The sequence below is a fragment of the Suncus etruscus genome, chromosome 18 (assembly GCF_024139225.1).
Source record: "Suncus etruscus isolate mSunEtr1 chromosome 18, mSunEtr1.pri.cur, whole genome shotgun sequence".
Lineage (NCBI taxonomy): Eukaryota > Metazoa > Chordata > Mammalia > Eulipotyphla > Soricidae > Suncus > Suncus etruscus.
The window spans coordinates 13,451,388-13,469,478 of record NC_064865.1 but is presented as its reverse complement, the minus strand read 5'-3'; the positions used below and the strand labels follow the sequence as shown (position 1 = coordinate 13,469,478).

Genomic DNA, 18,091 nt, shown 5'->3' with positions numbered 1-18,091 from the left:
CTAAATATCTTGTATCCCCAATATAGTAGAGACAAATGAGAATATTTGGTATTTATACTTCTCCTTTCAACTTACCTGGCATTGGTCCATCCAAATCACAGTAAATTGCATAATTTCATCATTCTTTTGTAAGAAAGTATGCCTGACATGCTATTTCTCCTGTTCATGTATAAATGAAATTAATAATATAAATTATATTATTAAGATTGCATAATTATATATTATGCTTTTTCTGTTTCACTTTACTGCTATGCCCATTAGTGCCTTGAGCTTATTCTGTGTTCAGAGACCACTTCTAGTGGTGCTCAGAGGACCATATGCATTCCTGTGGTCTATACCAGGGTCATCCATGTAAAAACATGTGTCTTAATTCCTGCACTATATCTCTGATTTCTATATTTTGAATTTTTACACATGAATATTGATCATTTCAAAGTTCCAAAGCTACTTAGATATTTTGATAACCATGAATACTCTTCATTAACTCAAATGAAAGAAGAAAAATATAGTTAAGCCTCCCTAGAAACAAAAAAAATTAAGGGACAAAAATGGCAACAGACTTCTATGTTGGCAGAGTTACAATGAAAATATTGTGTCCCATTAATGTTCAATTGTAAATGAGACAAAACAACAGAGTACACACTATACAAGGTTTTTAAGAAAAAATATTGTCCAGTCTTACTATTAAAATATTAACAAGGAGGTGAAGCAATAATTTAAGTTCTTGACTTGTTTTAACAGTCAGGTAGATGTTCAAAAGTATACAACTTGGTAAAATTACCTAAATTTGTGACGCAGAATAGTTTCACTCATCTATAGGTTTTAAGGTAAAGAAAAGACATTTTTGAAATAATTCTCAGAGGAAAAAGAGAGGAAGGCTGGAGGGTCCAGCTCATGACATTAAGCTCACCACAAAGAGTGATGAGTACAGTTAGGGATTGTTGAAATTGAGAAAGGAACTCTTCAGCTAGATTCAAAGAGAAATCCTAACTATTCTGAGTGGAGATATTTGTGGGAAGGAATTGCAGAAAGAAAGGTATTTGACCAGTTCAGATAGTCTAAGCTATTTGATATGTATATTTTAATTAAAAACCAAATAAAGAATTATTCATCATTTTCAAGGTATATGTATTTCAAAATACGAATTCCAATACATTTTATTTTGCTAGTTTTTTAGAATAACTGTTTGCTGGGAGAAACTGTTAATTCACCTCTTTGAACTAGATGTGATACTATACTTTCATTGAAATGGTGAAGAAGAAAAGGAAAGGTCTCATATATCTCATATTATTATATCTCATAATCTATCAACAGTTTTAGATTATAACCATAGGTTTAAAGTATACTTTTTTTTTTAAAGAAAATGTGCTTATTGTGGAAAACAATCCATTGACTATTTTGTAACTTTGCATATGTCCTGACAATTTATTAAAAATAAAAAGTAGAACTAGTCAATCAATTGTAATTCATCCCTTTGCTATAATACAGAAAAACATCATTATGAACAGGGAATTGTTGAACTATCTATCTCCAAGAATAATACAACAGGTCTTGCTCCTTCAGTTGGCTGCAGGATGTAGAGGGTGTGGAGAGAAAAGGAATGCATGAGGATGTGATATTCACATTTAATAACCAGCAATGGAGGGTGTGCATCTTTAGTTTTTAGCAGAGTAAAAAATTGTGTATATTTTTGCTAGTACTACAGCTCACTGCTTGGTGGTTGGAAGGTTGCACTGGTGAAGGGGAGCATTCTTTTTTTAATAATAGAAACCCAGCTACAAGCATGTTTATGATCATGGTGCTTAAATAAAGATTATTGTTAAAAATAATGAAAAATTAAATGCTTCCCAAGGTTTACACATTTCTTATTAAAATGAATGTCAACAATTGCATTTTCACTGAAAATTTGGTCTGAAATTCAAAGGCAGATGTTGGCAGACTAATTTTGCTAGACTTGGTTCTTGAATGAACTGAATAAGAAGTGTCTACTTAACATGGACAGTATGAATGCCATAAGTGAAAAGAGTAAATTTCCTTTTAATATTTGTGTATTTTATCCTCTAAAACATTTAGCAACTCTTTTGCTTAAATGATTTCTTTATTTGAGAACCATGGTTACAAACGTGTTCATTTTTATTGGGTTTCTGTCATAAAATGTATACCCTTTGCCCTCCTAAACTATTAGATACCTACAGAATCGCACCTTTGTCTTTTGTCACCAACAAAAATTCTTTTTTTTTTTTATTTTGTTTTGGTTTTGTTTTGCTTTTTGTTTTGTTTTGTTTGGGGGACACACCCGTGAGGCTCAGGCTTTGAGCTCAGAAATCACTCCTGGCTTAGGGGACTATTTGGGACTTTGGGGATCAAACCGTGGTCAGCCCTGGTCAGTCGTATGCAAGGCAAATGCCCTAGTGCTGCTCTACTGCTCTGGCCCCACCAACAAAAATTCGTGAGGCAGAAGCAATAGTGCAATGGATAAGACATTTGACTTACACATGGCCAATCCGGATTTGGTCTTTGGCACCCAGTGTAGTCTCCTGAATTCGGAAAGAGTTGTCCCTGAGATTAGAGCCAGGGGTAAGGCCTGAGCCCAAAAATCAAACAAAAAAGAAGTTTCCATTCTTTACTGAAAGTCTTTTACAAGGAATTATTGATTGGAGAAGCAAAAATATGTAAACTGGCTGAAGTAAAAGTGCTACTTCTATGTATGACTCTACCTTAATAAAACCCATAAAAAATGACATTTACTAGGAGTCAAATGGGAGCAACATTGAAGGCTGGAATTTGTATAATTTTGGAAGAAAACCTGTGGTACTAAAATAGGTAGGCAGAGCATAATTTTAATATTCCAAGAACTACAAGAAAATGTTTGGGAAGACAAATATCCACATTTTTTATGGATCCATGCTGTTTATTTTGGTCAAGGTTTTTTTTTCTTTTTTTAATTCACTTAGATAAATATGAGAGAGAGAGAGAGAGAGAGAAAGAGAGAGAGAGAGAGAGAGAGGAGTTTTATCCTAAGAGAAATGTGGATATATGTGGAAGAGATAACTTATGCTTGCTAGAATGAAAAAGTTAACATGTTGTTTTTGGGTAAAATACTACAACAAAAAAATTATAGTCAGGAAATGATGGACTGTTATTTGCATCCTAAGTTAGCTAGCAGAGCAGAAAAATGAGTTATTTCAGAGTTGGAAGAGCTAACTATCTCAATGCATATACAAGAGAAAAAGACTATTATGTACACATTTTCTTGAGGATCTCCCATTTGAAAATTTTAGCAAAGATGTGATTATATTAATTATTGGTATTGTCATTTTATTCTTACTTGCCTTTCCAGAGGCCCCAAATTATAAAAATTTGTATAAAGAAATGAGACTAGAAATGAAGTCATTTAGTTAAAAGTAGGATCCAAAGAAATAAATAACAAAAATAGCTGTTGTTGTTGTTGTTGTTGTTGTTTTTGTTACTGTTGTTTGTGTGGAGGATAAATTTTTTAGGGGGTGATTTTCTTTCATGTAAAATTAAATAGATGAAAAGTACTTATTCTTCAGAAAACCGAAAAATCACTAGTCTGATCTTCAAAGGACTATAGATTTGTGGTACATAAATAAGTTCTGGGTGTTTTAGAATCAAGCACCAAGGAGAAATCTGTAAATGCTGTGCCCAGTATGACCCAACTATAACTCAATTCTCCAACATCAGCTTCCAAAGATGTCAATGATGAACAAGAGAGACAAGGAAAACAAGGAGACAAGACAAAGTTCATAGGCGGCCAAATTTGGGGGACATAAATACATTTAAAAAGTTATTTTCAGAGAACGAAGTTAAGTTACTCAAGAAATTAATGCCACTAATTAGGGATTTCTGGAGCCAGAGGGATAGTTTAGTGAGTAGGGCACTTGCAACAGACTTGCGTTCAATCTCTGGCATCCCATATGATCCCCCCATCATGGCCAGAAGTGATTCTTGAATGTAGAGCCAGGAGTAACCCTGAGAAGTGCTCGTGTGGCCTGAAAACATAAACCAAAACAAATGAAAAATAGTTCAGGGATTTCTCAAATTTAGACTCACTGACAGAGTAATTTTTTAATTACAATGAACAAATTTTTTTAATCATAATAAGCAATACATATTTGTTTTATTATCTTAGGGAATTTGGATCACACCTAACTATGCTCAGGACTGACACTTAAGTCTGTGATCAATAATCACTCCTAGTAGAGGTTTAAGGATCATATATAGTTCTGGAAATTGAACCATCATAGATTACATGTATGGCAAATGCCTTACAAACCATACTGTTTTACAGGCCCCAAAGTCTATTTAAAGTGAGAACTCATTATAGTTATATTCATTTTGCATATATATGTAGTGTATTTAACAAAAATTAAGGAACACTTTTTTTTTCTTTTTGGATCACACTCAGGGGATACTCCTGACTTTGCTCTCAGAAATCACTCCTGGCAGGCACGTGGAACCATATGGGATGCCGGGAATTAAACCTGGGTCTGTCCGGGTAGGTAGCATGCAAGGCAAATGCCCTACCACTATGATATCACTCCGTCCTAATGAAAACATTTTTAAATTTGACCTACTATAGGATTCCATAACTGATTACTTAGAGAAATGTGTCATCATTAAGACTATCAAACTTTAGATAAATATAGTAAAAAGAACTACATTTAATCACATTAAAATATATTGTAACTCATATTTACTAGCTTCTTTTCAAAGTATTATGTAGACATATGTCAGACACAGAGATAAAACCTGATTATTAAATGTTTTATATTTGTTTTACTTGTCCTTAATCTTTATTCAAGAGCTGTATATTATAATCTTTATTCATCTAAGGTAATTCTGGTATTTTTAATATTTTTATTATTATTTTTGGGCCACACCCGGTGACACTCAGAGTTTACTTCTGGCTATGTGCTCAGAAATAGCTCCTGGCTAGGGGGACCATATGGGATGCTGGAGATTGAACCAAGATCTGTCCTATATTAGCCTTGTGCAAGGCAAACGCCCTACCACGGCACTATAGCTCCGGGTATTTTTTTTAACATGCTAAATAGTTAACTTAAATCTTATGTACTATGTTGGATTACCATAGTAGCATAAATACAAAACTGTCCTAAAAATAAGTTTCAAGTGAATTAACATTATATTTTAAACTCAAATATTCATAATATTAAATATAAGTATTAATATGAGATTATGATATAAAGACAATTATAGCTTGGTCATTTGGGTCCTCTGCACTTTTTGCTCCTAATTTTAACAGCTTTATAATAGACGAGTTCTTTGCTAAATATTAGGCAAAATACTTTCTAAAAAGTATTTTTATTTCTTGACATTTCTGATTATAATATATTTAAAAGTTTATATTTAATGCAATCTAGAAACATAGTTATAATACTATTAATGTTTATATTTTTGATGCATAAAACCACTTCAACTTCACTATCACCAAAGAGCACAAGACATCCCATCACGTCCTTGTTTTACTTCTATTCTACCTCTTTCTTTTCCTTCCACAAATCCCCTCCTTTTAAAGAACATTGTATTCTATTTTCTAACAAAATTTGATATTTATGTGTCTCCATGGCTAAGTTGTTTATATATAAATTAAATATGTTTATCTCTATCTCAAAAACATAGTGCTAGGAATTAATTTATATATAGTTTAAAAAATATATCCTAAATATAACTTTAAAGCTAGATTAAATCTATAGTTACTATTCTGATGTATTTGTGTGTACTCTTAATATATATGTATACATTTTTATTGTTGTTGAATGTAATTCAACTTCTAATGTCTTAGGTTTAATAAATACACTTCTTTAGTAGAGCATGAATTTTGCCTGTGAGTTACTCAATATTTTTATGAGTTATATGGGCATTTTGTTTGATAGTTTTTATTTCTAACCTTCCCTTTCTTGTTCTGTTTTAAGTAGTGAAACAGTAACAAAGTTGGGATAAGTTAAAAAAGAAACTTAGCGTTTTCAATTCACTTTAATAGACAAGTTAGGAGAACATTTACCCTCGCTCTCACAGTGGTGATGTTCAAATGAGATATTGAGTAAACAAATAGATAAGAGCATGAGCTGCAGTGCTATGTTGATGATGAGTTCCTAAATAGCCACCCTCGATTATTGCCTTGGTCTTGACATAAATGGTGTTTAGACCCAAAGTCAAATTGCAATTCAAAAGCACAAAGTTGAACCCAAGATATTGAATTCAAGACAAGGAGTAATAGCAAAGACCCCATTGTCAACTACAGGTTGCTGAGAGCAGCTACTCCAGGAAGGACTTTGCCTTCCAGAAGCTCTAGACTGGCACCTCCTCCAGTGCTCACATGGCTGACTTTATTTTCAGTGTTCCATTTTTCACAGCAAGTAGCAGTGTCCCCGCCACCTACAATAGTGACACAGCCATTGGAGGTGGCTTTCACAATTTCATCCATGAGGAATTTGGTTCCGGTAGCAAAAGCTTCCCATTCAAATACACCTAAAGGTCCATTCCACACAATTAGCTTGGCTTTGGCCACAACTTGAGCATTCTTCTTGTTAGTCTTAGGACCACAATCCAAGCCCATCCAGTCAGTAGGTATACCTGATGCTACAGTGGCTTTACCAACATTGGCATTCTCATCAAATTTGTCAGCAATGATAAAGTCCACCGGGAAGGTAATTTTTACACCATTAGTTTTAGCTTTGTCCATGATTTCCCGGACAATTGTAGCTCCCTCTGGATCGAATAGGGAATTACCAATCTCCATGTTCTTAAGTATCTTGAGAAAGGTATAAGCCATTCCACCACCAATAATCATGTCACTAACCTTATCCAACATATTTTTGATGAGTTGTATCTTGTCTGCAACTTTGGCTCCACCAAGTATAGCCAGAAAGGGTTTCTGTGGGTCTTCCAAAGCTTTAGCAAAGTATTCCAGTTCCTTCTTCATCAGAAACCCAGATGCCTTCAGGGGTAGATTGATTCCCACCATGGAACTATGGGCTCTGTGAGCAGTACCAAAAGCGTCATTGACATAAACATCACCTAGCTTGGACAGAGAGTCTCGGAAGGTCTTTATTTGAGCTTCTTCAGCTTTGAGCTTATTTCCAGCAGCGTCTTGACCTTTCCCTTCTTCTTCTACATGAAAGCGCAGATTCTCCAACAGAATAACTGACCCAGAAGCTGGGTTGGCACAAGCATTCTCCACTTCTGGACCCACACAGTCCTTGAGGAACAGTACATCCATTTCCAGCAGGGATTTGAGCTCAGCAGCGACAGGCTCCAGGGAATATTTATCAGGCATGGGAACTCCATCAGGTCTACCTAGGTGGCTCATAAGAACTACTGAAGTGGCTCCATTATCCAGACAATATTTTATACTAGGGAGGGAAGCCCTGATTCTCTGGTTGTTTGTGATCTGGTTATTCTTCATGGGAACATTGTAGTCTACTCTCATGAGAACTCTCTTTCCTTTAACATCCAGTTTGTCCAAAGTTAATTTCGTTGAAAGAGACATCTTGCTGATATAATTATGTTAAGTCCCAATATTGAAAAACCACTTAACTGCAGCTCAGGGGCTAGATGGATTGCTTTCCTAACTGTCTTTCATTTGGCCCGCCTTTTCTTGTCAGAACTACGTTTTCCACAAGTCAGCCATGATTGGACTGGAGAAAGGAATCCTGTCTTTGTGATTGGTCAGCGAGTCTGTCACTTGGGATTTGGATCCTGTTGGCTGGGTCAGATTCAAACTGTCTTGACTAAACATGGTTCTGAAGTATCAAGTGTGTATTTTGGGGTAGAAAGCTGGCAAGGCAAAGAAACCTTGGAATAGAAAATTTGCTCCATACTGGGCATGAAGATCTGTGGTGACATTCAGCTTTACTTACATGAAGTGCTTTGTTTAACCTATACACCAAAATATTGAAAACAAAAAAAAATTAAAAGAATAATACAGATCTCTAATTCTTGTTAAGTCTCTTTCTATATTACTTTTGATTTTGCTTTTGTTTGGGGGAAATTTTGGTTACTAATGACAAATAGTAATTAGTAAGGTAAATAAAGTTAAGTTACTTTTTATCCTGGAATCTGTGATCCTACCTTCAAACCTAAATGAAAGTCTGGCAGGGAAGTATTCTTGACAAGGTATTCAGTTAATTGAGGATTTTTTTAGTATATCCCAGAACTGCCTTTGGAAATGGAGGGTTGCTTGTCATAAATATGCTATAAATCTTAAGGATATTTTTTTGTCGAATTCCCAATTTTATAGTGATGTTTTCATTATCATCTCTCTATTTGTGGTTTCATCATCGTGACTATGTGACTTGGGTGTTTTTCTCTGGGTTCCTCTTTGGTGGTAATTTTCGGGCATCCAGAATGAGGGTGCATGTACTCTTAAGCTCTGGGAATTTCTTAGCAATGATATAGTTGAGTGTTGATTCTTCTTCATGGGGGTTTTCTTCCTAGATTTCTCAGGCTCTAATGATTCACATGCTATTTCTATTAAATTTATCCCAGAGTTCTATTTTTATCTGTCCATTTATGGTGAAGAGTTTTCTATTTTCTGTTCATTTCTTTTAAAGCTTTATTCCAAACTCTTCATTGTAAGGGCCTCTGATGCAGAACATCTTCCAGCTCACTGGTTCTGTCCACAGAGGTTGTCACTCTGCTGGTGTGGCCCTTCAGTGAGTATTTCATTTTATCTATCAAGTTTTTCAGACCAACTATTTTTGTTTGAAGTTTTCTCATTCCTACTCTCATTTCCTCTTGAGTCACACTGGTTATTCGTTCAGTTTGTTCCAAGCTTCTTTGAGTTCTGTATACATGTTCAACATTTCCTCTTAAATTCCTTATAAGAGATGCTCTAAAAATGTCTGGTATTAGATGGGTTCATATCTACCATTTCATTCACTAAGCATGATGGGATTTGGCATAGTTTTTCTTTTGTAAACTTTATAGTTTAGTGGTATTTTTATGTTTTATGCTGGGCATTTGAATAAAAGAAATGCATGGCAATGGAGTAGAGAGCCACGCTCTTCTTGCTTTATGCTGGTCTGGCTTTTACTATGTAGTGGGCCGGGCTCTCTACTCACTTCATGACTAGTGGTGTGGTGCACTGTCACCTCTTCCTTGTCACTGGCCAGACTTTCTGCTCATCTGACAGCAAAGGCTGTGGCATGCTATAATTCTTTTTTAATATTTACATTTTTTAAATAAAAATTCTCTTGACATCAAAGGTGTATAGTACATTTTTTTCTAGTGGCTATACAATAATTATGTGGCTGATGACACTTTTAAATAGGTAAAAAATATACAATATACTGTCCCAAATATTCCAGGTTGAAGAATACAACAGATTTTTATTTGGAAATACTTCTTGTCATTTTGTTTAAAATTGCTAAGAATTGCAGATAAACAGATAGCCAAAATTAAATGACTTTACATCATAAAGAGATATTTGTATAGAACTTTGCAAAACTTACCAGGTATAGCTTTATGGATAAACAGCAGCTCAGAAATTTTACAGACTCAAAACCAACCTTACAAGAATAATTGAAGGTGCCCATAGCAATAGCACAGTGGGTAAGGAGTAATTCCTCCGTACAGAGCACAGAGCCAGGAAGTAACACCAGGGCACTACTGGCTGTGAGCCTCCCCAAAAAAGTTAAGGGACTTAGTTAAGTTAAGAGACTTAGTTAAAAAGCATCAAATAAGGACTAAGAGTGTCAAAATGAATTAGAAAAAAACCAACATTTTTCTGCATGCAAGAAACATGTGATTAGTCAGAGCAAACATAAAGTCAAGGTTGGAGATCAGCTTTCAAGCAAACAACTCCCTTAAAATAAAGAAATTATAAAAAAAAAGTCATAAAATTTGCTTAGATATACAATAATCTCACTCATTTGTGGACTATAATGAAAACAAGAGATTGTATGATAAACACTTCCAGAAACAATAGAGAAATAGTCAGGAGGTCTAGCTCAAGGTAGCTTGACACAAAAAGCGGTGTGTGCAAAACAGGAGAAAATGACATCCAAAGCACCCTTCCATTAATAATAGTGCAAACCACAGTGTCAAAAAAAAAGAAAAAATAGAGTGTGTGTGTGCAAAATGTCTGCCTGAGAGATTAGGCCGGCATTGGGTGTTCCGTAGTGGGAACTCATGGTGGAAAAAAGGGTGAACTGGTGAAGGATGGTGTACATTGTACGACAATATGCAATTTGGTAACCATGGTGCTTAAATAAAACAATTAAAGATAAAATAAAAAAAATTAACATTTATTTTAATTTAATAAAATTAAATTTTAGTAGACCTTAGACAAATTATTTTCTGACATTTATCCTAGCAATTCACTTAAAAGAAATGCCTTTATCTATGTGCAACTCATTGAAAAAAAAGGTGAATTTGACAATTTATTTCAATATGCTATCATGTAAATTATCTAGTCAGAATAACTTTTGTATACATTTTAGAATAACTTTTGTATAAAAGCTATATTTATTGGCATCCCAGGTTAGGTAACAATTGTGTGTGTATACTGCCATCTTTTGTTTCTTTCATAGAATTGTTTGTCAATTTAAGGTTAAAAAAAAAACCTATAATCTGAATGATTCGTTCTTAGACAAAAGGACAGAATTTTTTCACAGCTTTATCTAATTGAATAAATAACTATTAAAGATTATATTACCTCAAGTTATAGAATCTCCTGTGTGAAATAACTTTTCTGATTTGTGAGAATATCACATTTTTGATTTGATCACCAAATTGACTGGGATTGTTGACTCAAAGTGGATGATGGGATGCATTGTCCTGGCAGCTTTCTGAAGGGAAAAGACCCAGACAATGAGAATCCTCCCTGAAGGCATCTCTACATCCTTCCTTCCGGAAAAATAACTTTTGAGAAAAAGTTCAAATGCCTAGTGCACAGATTTTTTCCTGGTACCGTGTGGCCCTCTGAGCACCACTGAGAATGTTCCTCTGAACTGGAAATAACTCTTGAGCACCACTGAGTGTGAATAAAAAGGAAAAGAAAAGAAATTATTGGTCTTTATTCTTGAGCATATTTTCTACTCTAGGGTTTGTTGGAACATAAGATGACTGACTTTCTCTCTCAGGAAGGTCCCAGAAGAGCTCAGCAGCTTTATAACTTCAGTGGGGTTGATGGATTTCTGTTCTGATGATATAAGTCACCTTTTCCCAGTGCCTTATTTTGCTTCTCTACTTACTCCTACAAGCAGAGCTGAATTAGGGTTTTACCCCATTAATCATATCTGCTAACTTTCACTGGCATTCCACCAGGTCTGGACACATTAGCTGCTTTTGGTCCCCTCTCCCCTTTCACGACATCAAACTCCACAGTCTTCCCATCGCCAACACTACAGAGAAACTTCATGGGATTGTTTCTCTTAATAGTTGTCCAATGAACAAAGACATCTTCTTTGGTGTCATTTCTGTTGATAAATCCATAATCATTCTGGATATTTAACCATTTAACAGTGCCCAGAATTTGGATTGTCATCAGCAGCTTGTTTACCTGATTCAGTGACTGGGGCATGTGGATATTTCTGGTTGAGCCATTTTCAGACTGAGTCTGCAGAGATAGTAGCTGGCTCATTGTTCTTGGGAGATGGGGAGGGGTGTCTCCCTGGTTTAGTGCCAGTAGTAAACAATAAATTATCAGCCCGGGGAAGGTCTTTAGATCAAGAACTGGGTAGACACCCTTCCCCTCTTGTGTCATGTATGCAGGAGAATCTCCAGGAACCTTGGCACTACTTAGTCCAGAGTGAAGAAATGCAGGTAGACGGACCAGAGCAACACGAAGCCATTCAGAACAAACACCGTGTCAACCTGTGTTCAAGTGAAAGGCACAACACATTGAGTCCAGCTTGAAAGGGCCGTTATGGTGATAATCGATGGTGATAATCCACATGAGGGTCAAGTCACTCACCATCATTGGGTTTTTTCCGTTTCCTCCAATTACTGTTCTAGCGCCAGTTGTAAAATCACCCTTCCCCCACACACACTGTATCTCCAAGCACAGGTGAAAGAGTCTGAATCAGGTTTGCACATGATGTAATCCACAGCAGGCTGAGGGTGAAACACAAATAGTCTGGCCCTCTTCCACCTAGTATGTCTACCAAGCCCCCTGCCAGAATTGTTTTTATTGAGTACAGGAGCTACTTGTACTCAAACTCTTCCAATACAACAAGCTAGTCTGAATTTACACTGGTTCATTGTTATTTATTAACTGTAGGATTCATAATTACCTCCTGAGTCTGTCTTTTTTTTTAGCAGCAGTATTATAGTTTGGTTTATGAGAACTAAACTCTAGCATTATGAAAGTGTGTATAATTTTATGAAAAACCCAGTGAATATGGCTGTTATCTTTGGTTAGTATTATTGTGATTTTCCCTTTGATAAGTCAACGTCATGCTTTTGACCTATAAATATATTTTTCTTGACTAATGTAGAGTCAAATTCCTTTTTGAATAGTTGTTGATTAATAAGAAATGTATTATATGTATTATGTAGAACTTGAACTAATTTTGTTTATTATCAGAAGATTATTAACTCATATCTTTTCAACGAGAATTCATCATGTTATAGTATTTGTATACACTTAGTTAATATTAATTAAAATTTTAATTTGAAAATATAAATAAATAACACTCATATGTATGAAGCTTCAATATTATCTGCCATTTCTCCTGTGTTTATTTCTATATGTCATCCTATTGTCTAAAAGTTTTTTTTTTTTGTTTTTTTTTTGGGGTCACATCCGGCTGTGCTCAGGAGTTACTCCTGGCTGTCTGCTCAGAAATAGCTACTGGCAGGCAAGGGGGACCATATGGGACACCGGGATTCGAACCAACTACCTTTGGTCCTGGATCGGCTGCTTGCAAGGCAAACGCCGCTGTGCTATCTCTCCGGGCCCTGTCTAAAAGTTTTAAACAGTATTAGTAAAACTTACTATAATTTGCCTAAGGTTTTTAATTCTTAAGTTTTCAGTTTAAAATTTACTTGACAAAAATCTTTTCATTGAGGGGAGTTAAGGCAGCATGTTCTATAACAATATGTCACTTTATAAATATGTTTAAATCATTTTGTAATATGTATCATGCATCACTGCAATAGAATTATTTTTGTCCAAATTTCAGCCCTTGTCCCCTTCAGAAGATGATATATCCTAAAATGTTACCTAGGATACTCCGATTTAGAATGCTTGTTCATTAATAGCAGATTTAGGAGACGTGTGTTTCCTCACATCAGTAGATAACAGCTCTGTCTACTGGAGGAACACAGGTAAAGAAATTTGAGGTGAACTTGTTGGTAGAAAAAGACAGAGCAGCCATATTTTCTTAAATCCTTGTTATCATGACTGAAAAATTCAACATACACAGCAAAAAAAAAAAAAAAAAAAAAGGCAAGTAGACACTTTAAAGTGTAAAAAAATGTGATCTAACTCAGGTCTTGAGCCTGGTAGAGATTTCTTGGAGTTTTTTTTATTGCTTCCCAAACAGCAGAAAAGGCAGTGCTCTTCAAAAATAAACAACTGAACAAGCAAAAAAGATTTCTACTAGGAAAAACATCTGTCTTCCTACCAGCCTTCCTTTTATCATGAGCACAATAAAGTAACCTGTAATGATTTGATTTTATTCTGATCATTTTATGGGTAGATCCAAAATCTGATATTTGAATCTTTAAATAAATTACAGAAAAATACCAAGTCTTGGAGATCCATCCCACCAAAAGATAAAGTCTGTCACTTTAAAAGCAAAGGATCCTGTCAAGTAGAAATTCCTTTGTCAAATTGGGAAGCAGCTGCTCTGTGGAAATAAGAACACTTGCTGGAATACTGTAGGGGTGGAGGGATATTGGTGAAGAGTTATTGGTTACTCATTTCTAATCAATGCATCTTTAACTGACACACAAGCACAATTAGGTAATAATTCCGAGATGTAACTTCTTTACAGATATAATAGAATCAACCAAATGCTTTAGCATGTTAAATAGTAGTTTAAAATTTAATCCAGTATGTTATCAGTTTTAGCTAGGACTTGATATTTAAATATCTTTGTATCTCAGTTTATCTATCTATAAATATAACATATTTTTACACCCAATGTGTTCCAAATATTTAATAAGTTATTCCATAAAAATAACTGTAAAAGATAAAATTTAACTACTTCAGTAGTTAAATAAGTAGTTATGCTTCAATTGTCACAGATAACTAAGTTTTAGATTTAAAATAATAAAGAAAATAACCATTTGCCAGTAATTTGTCATTAAAATCTTTTTTTTGTTTGTTTTTTTTTTTGTTTGTTTGTTTTTGAGCCACACCTGGTGTTGCTCAGGGGTTACTCCTGGCTGTCTGCTCATAAATAGCTCCTGGCAGGCACGGGGGACCCTATGGGACACCAGGATTCGAACCAACCACTTTTGGTCCTGGATCGGCTGCTTGCAAGGCAAACGCCGCTGGGCTATCTCTCCGGGCCCCAATTTGTCATTAAAATCTTAATAAATTTTCTTTAGCCTTGCAGTAGTTCTAGAAGGGATGAACTATACAGCTTCTGGTCTAGTCTTAAAATGAGAAAACTTAAATATGTATGAGTATATTATCAGGTAGATTACAATTATACATCTTTTACTGTATTTTATAAGAATATATTCACTTTTTGTGTGATAATTTTAAATCACTTTTATCCTTGAATTGTTTACATCCACTTAAAAGACTGCTGCAAGATATTAAAAATAAAGTGTGGAGCTGTTCTTACTAAAAGATTTTTGTAATACATTTAGTTATACCATGAAGTTACTCTTCACAAAAATTGTCTGTTAGCAATAATCATTATTTTATTGCCAGTTTAACTATCACATGTATATACTACCATCTTGTGGTCATTTTCTAGAATTACGTTTACATTAATCTAAATCGAGCGATGGAATTATTAAAAAGCCTTGAAAGAGTGAAAGTTTGTTGTTATACCTTTTAATCTTTCCTACAAAAAAAAGTATTTATGCAAGGCTATATGCAACCGATGAAACAGAGAATATAAAAAATCACCTTATTTGTACAAGGGTTATTTTTACACATGGGATGTTAATACATTCACTATTTTTTTTAAAAAAGGGAAAACAAAAATAAAACTGCATGTTGGGAATCAAGTTACTAAATGTTAATATAGAAATTTATCTGGTTCCACCAATATTTGTCGCAGCCATGTATGTGTGTGATTCACTTCCTGGATCTGTTTCTGCTCTGAAGAAATTTCTCCATCAATTAAAATATTTTATACATGCAGTAATAGGCTGATTGTAATTATAAACATTAATATATGTATATATATATTTTAGTTTGCCATGAGTTTTTTTAGGGTAGTACTAAGAGCACATAATGGCTCTACCGCTCCACAGTGGTGATTTTACTTTTTTCCTTCTTAAGAAGATACAAACTTGAAGCTCTTTGTTTATAAATGTCTGTCTCATAGTCATCTTACTATTTAAGGCAAAATCTCTCCAATATACATATAGTTTGTGTTTCATAGCTCTTTTAAGAATAACCATAGGATATTAACTTGAATGTCAACAATACTATCCTTTATTTTGCCATATTGACAATTAATATTTCAATTGAGTATTGTTTCAGTTTTGAATTGTGACTTTAACAGTTCTATTTAAACTGGCATCATCTTGTACAAAAGTTAAATTTTTATTCTTCTTTCCTCCGTTTTTTGTTGTGGGGTATATCAACACAGTACTCAAGAGGCTTAGAGACCCACCTGTTCTTTTTGCACCTAGCTAGGCAATTCAATGCAAAGGTCCAAGGATGCAATGATTCTCTTTCTGTACAGTGTTCAAGATTGATAGGGTTACATATGATGATCTGGGGTCTTCAGGTCACACTTTTTAATATTCAAAGGAGCTGGAAGTCCCTGTGTTGGAAGTTGTATTGAGCACATTTAGGCATGTTCTAGTGGATGTCTATCTCTCAAGGCTTCTTTTTTTAAAAATTTTTGGATGTTATGTGCATTTCTTAAGTCTCATTTTGGTACCTTAAAATGTCTCCTAATAATTCTGTCAGTTCCTTTCCAAAAATCTCCTCAGCAGTGTTTATGGAAATCTGAGCCTTCATCTATTTTGAAATGTTACTCAGTTCCATTGGACCACCATATTATTGAACTGCCACACTTTTCTCCTTTTTCATTTAAAGAAACTCTGTCCTTTGTGATTTTCAGATAACTGATTCATATGTCTTTGAACCACAATAAGGTTAAGGTTTCAGAAAAACAAAAGCTACACTGTTCATTCAATTGTTTCAATGTTTAAGATCTCCTGTACACACTTATTTGGTCTTCCACAAACCAAAGAGGTTAAGCTCTTCTTCCTTAAACTGAGAGAGGTGACAAGGAGCAGGATACTTGGATATCTGTCATGTGTACTTGCATCTGATTTCCAATATTTGAATATCTGCCATAAACTACTTAATTTCTCTGAGGTTCATATGTGTAATCCATGAATTACAGATGATATCATTTTCTGTATCACAGAAGTATTGAAGAAGGCAAAGGAGTTATGATCATTATATTCTAGAAGTGTCTTCTCTTAAGTGAAAACACTATGAGTCTGTTACTATACAAAAATATCTATGACTGCCATCAATTAGTGGTTTATTAAAATAGCATTTTGAACAAGATGTCCAAGAGTGCCATTTTGTAATTATATATCAGTCTCTTGTTTTCTCTATTTTTCATTTTACAAGAAATATGGCTCTTAAAATCACCCTTTAAAATTCATAATATTTTATATTTTATTGTTCTCAGGCATTCCAGTCTTCAAGAAACCAAGATAATATTTCCCAAATATTTGAATGAGACTTCTGGATGTAATTAATATATACAAGACTAATCACCTCATCCACCTGAAAATTTTTTCTAATTAAATTTGGAGGCATCTAAACTGCTCAAATAGTAAGTTTATAATAGAAGGGCTATTTCTCACATGTTGATGTGTTATAATTTACAATAGTATTGATGATTAAGGAATACAGTATTACTATACCCCATTTACCATTGGGGTGCCAGTATCTAATCATCAAGTCCCGTCACATTCCTTTTAAGCTTCCATCCTCTCCTATCTCCACTTGGGAGACTCAGTTCTACTTGTAGAAACTCGAGATTTATTTCATTGGCCACTGTTTATTTCCATATGTGTTACTTTTTATAGTTCATATACGAATGTGATCATCACGTATTAGGCGTGACAAATAGGTACATATGTCTGTGGAAGAATTCCCTATGTGAATTATATGCAAAAGCAAAGTTGATTAGGGAAAGAAGACACAGAGGAGCAAGTGGGCCTTTACTCAAGAATAAATAGAACCATTGACAAATGGTAGGTAAAAGTTTGCCTTGTACATGGACTATTAAGTTTCAGTTCCAAACACCCCATATGATCCCCCAAGCCCACCAGTAGTGTTTCCTTTGCAAAACCTGAACTGAGTAAGCCCTGAACAACACTGTTACATGCTCCAAGAAAATACATAATAATTTAGGAGGGGCGATATGGAATGCATGCTGGGAACAGGGGTGGAGGGAGGACAAAATTGATAGTGGGAATGCCCCTGATTCAATGTCACCATGTATCTAAAATACTACTGTGAATGATTCGTAATTCACTTTGGTCAAAATAAAAATTATTAATGAAAAACAGAAGACTTTCAAATCTGTAAAGCATTTTTCTTATGATTTCTTATATTTTGGTTAGTTTTTTCTTTCTTTTTCTTAAATTCTGCTTTATCTACTATTTCTTGAGTGTGACGGGTGCTCTTTACCTGGAAGTCAAAGCCTGATGTCAGTATAAGACTGTATTGTTAGCCTTATTAGTAGCATGCACTTCTTTTGCTCAACTGTTACCTGAATTCCACTGGTAAGTACTCTGCTGAGTTTTAAGCTAACACCTGGGCTTTTTCCTCTAGAACTATGAATCTATTAAGGTGTCCTGTAGGTCAGGCACCAGGGCTTATTGTGATTTCCTAAGAAGATAATGATTTGCATTTCCTAGATCTCTACATCTAGAT

At 34.7% G+C, this 18,091-nt stretch overlaps 1 protein-coding gene across 1 annotated transcript; it reads right to left on the bottom strand.

Moving 5' to 3' along the window:
* Positions 1-6,280: 6,280 nt before the first annotated feature.
* Positions 6,281-7,534, bottom strand: PGK2 (phosphoglycerate kinase 2). The gene has a single exon (XM_049765385.1). The coding sequence runs from the start codon at positions 7,532-7,534 to the stop codon at positions 6,281-6,283; it is 1,254 nt and encodes a 417-aa protein (XP_049621342.1).
* Between the last annotated feature and the right edge of the window lie 10,557 nt (positions 7,535-18,091).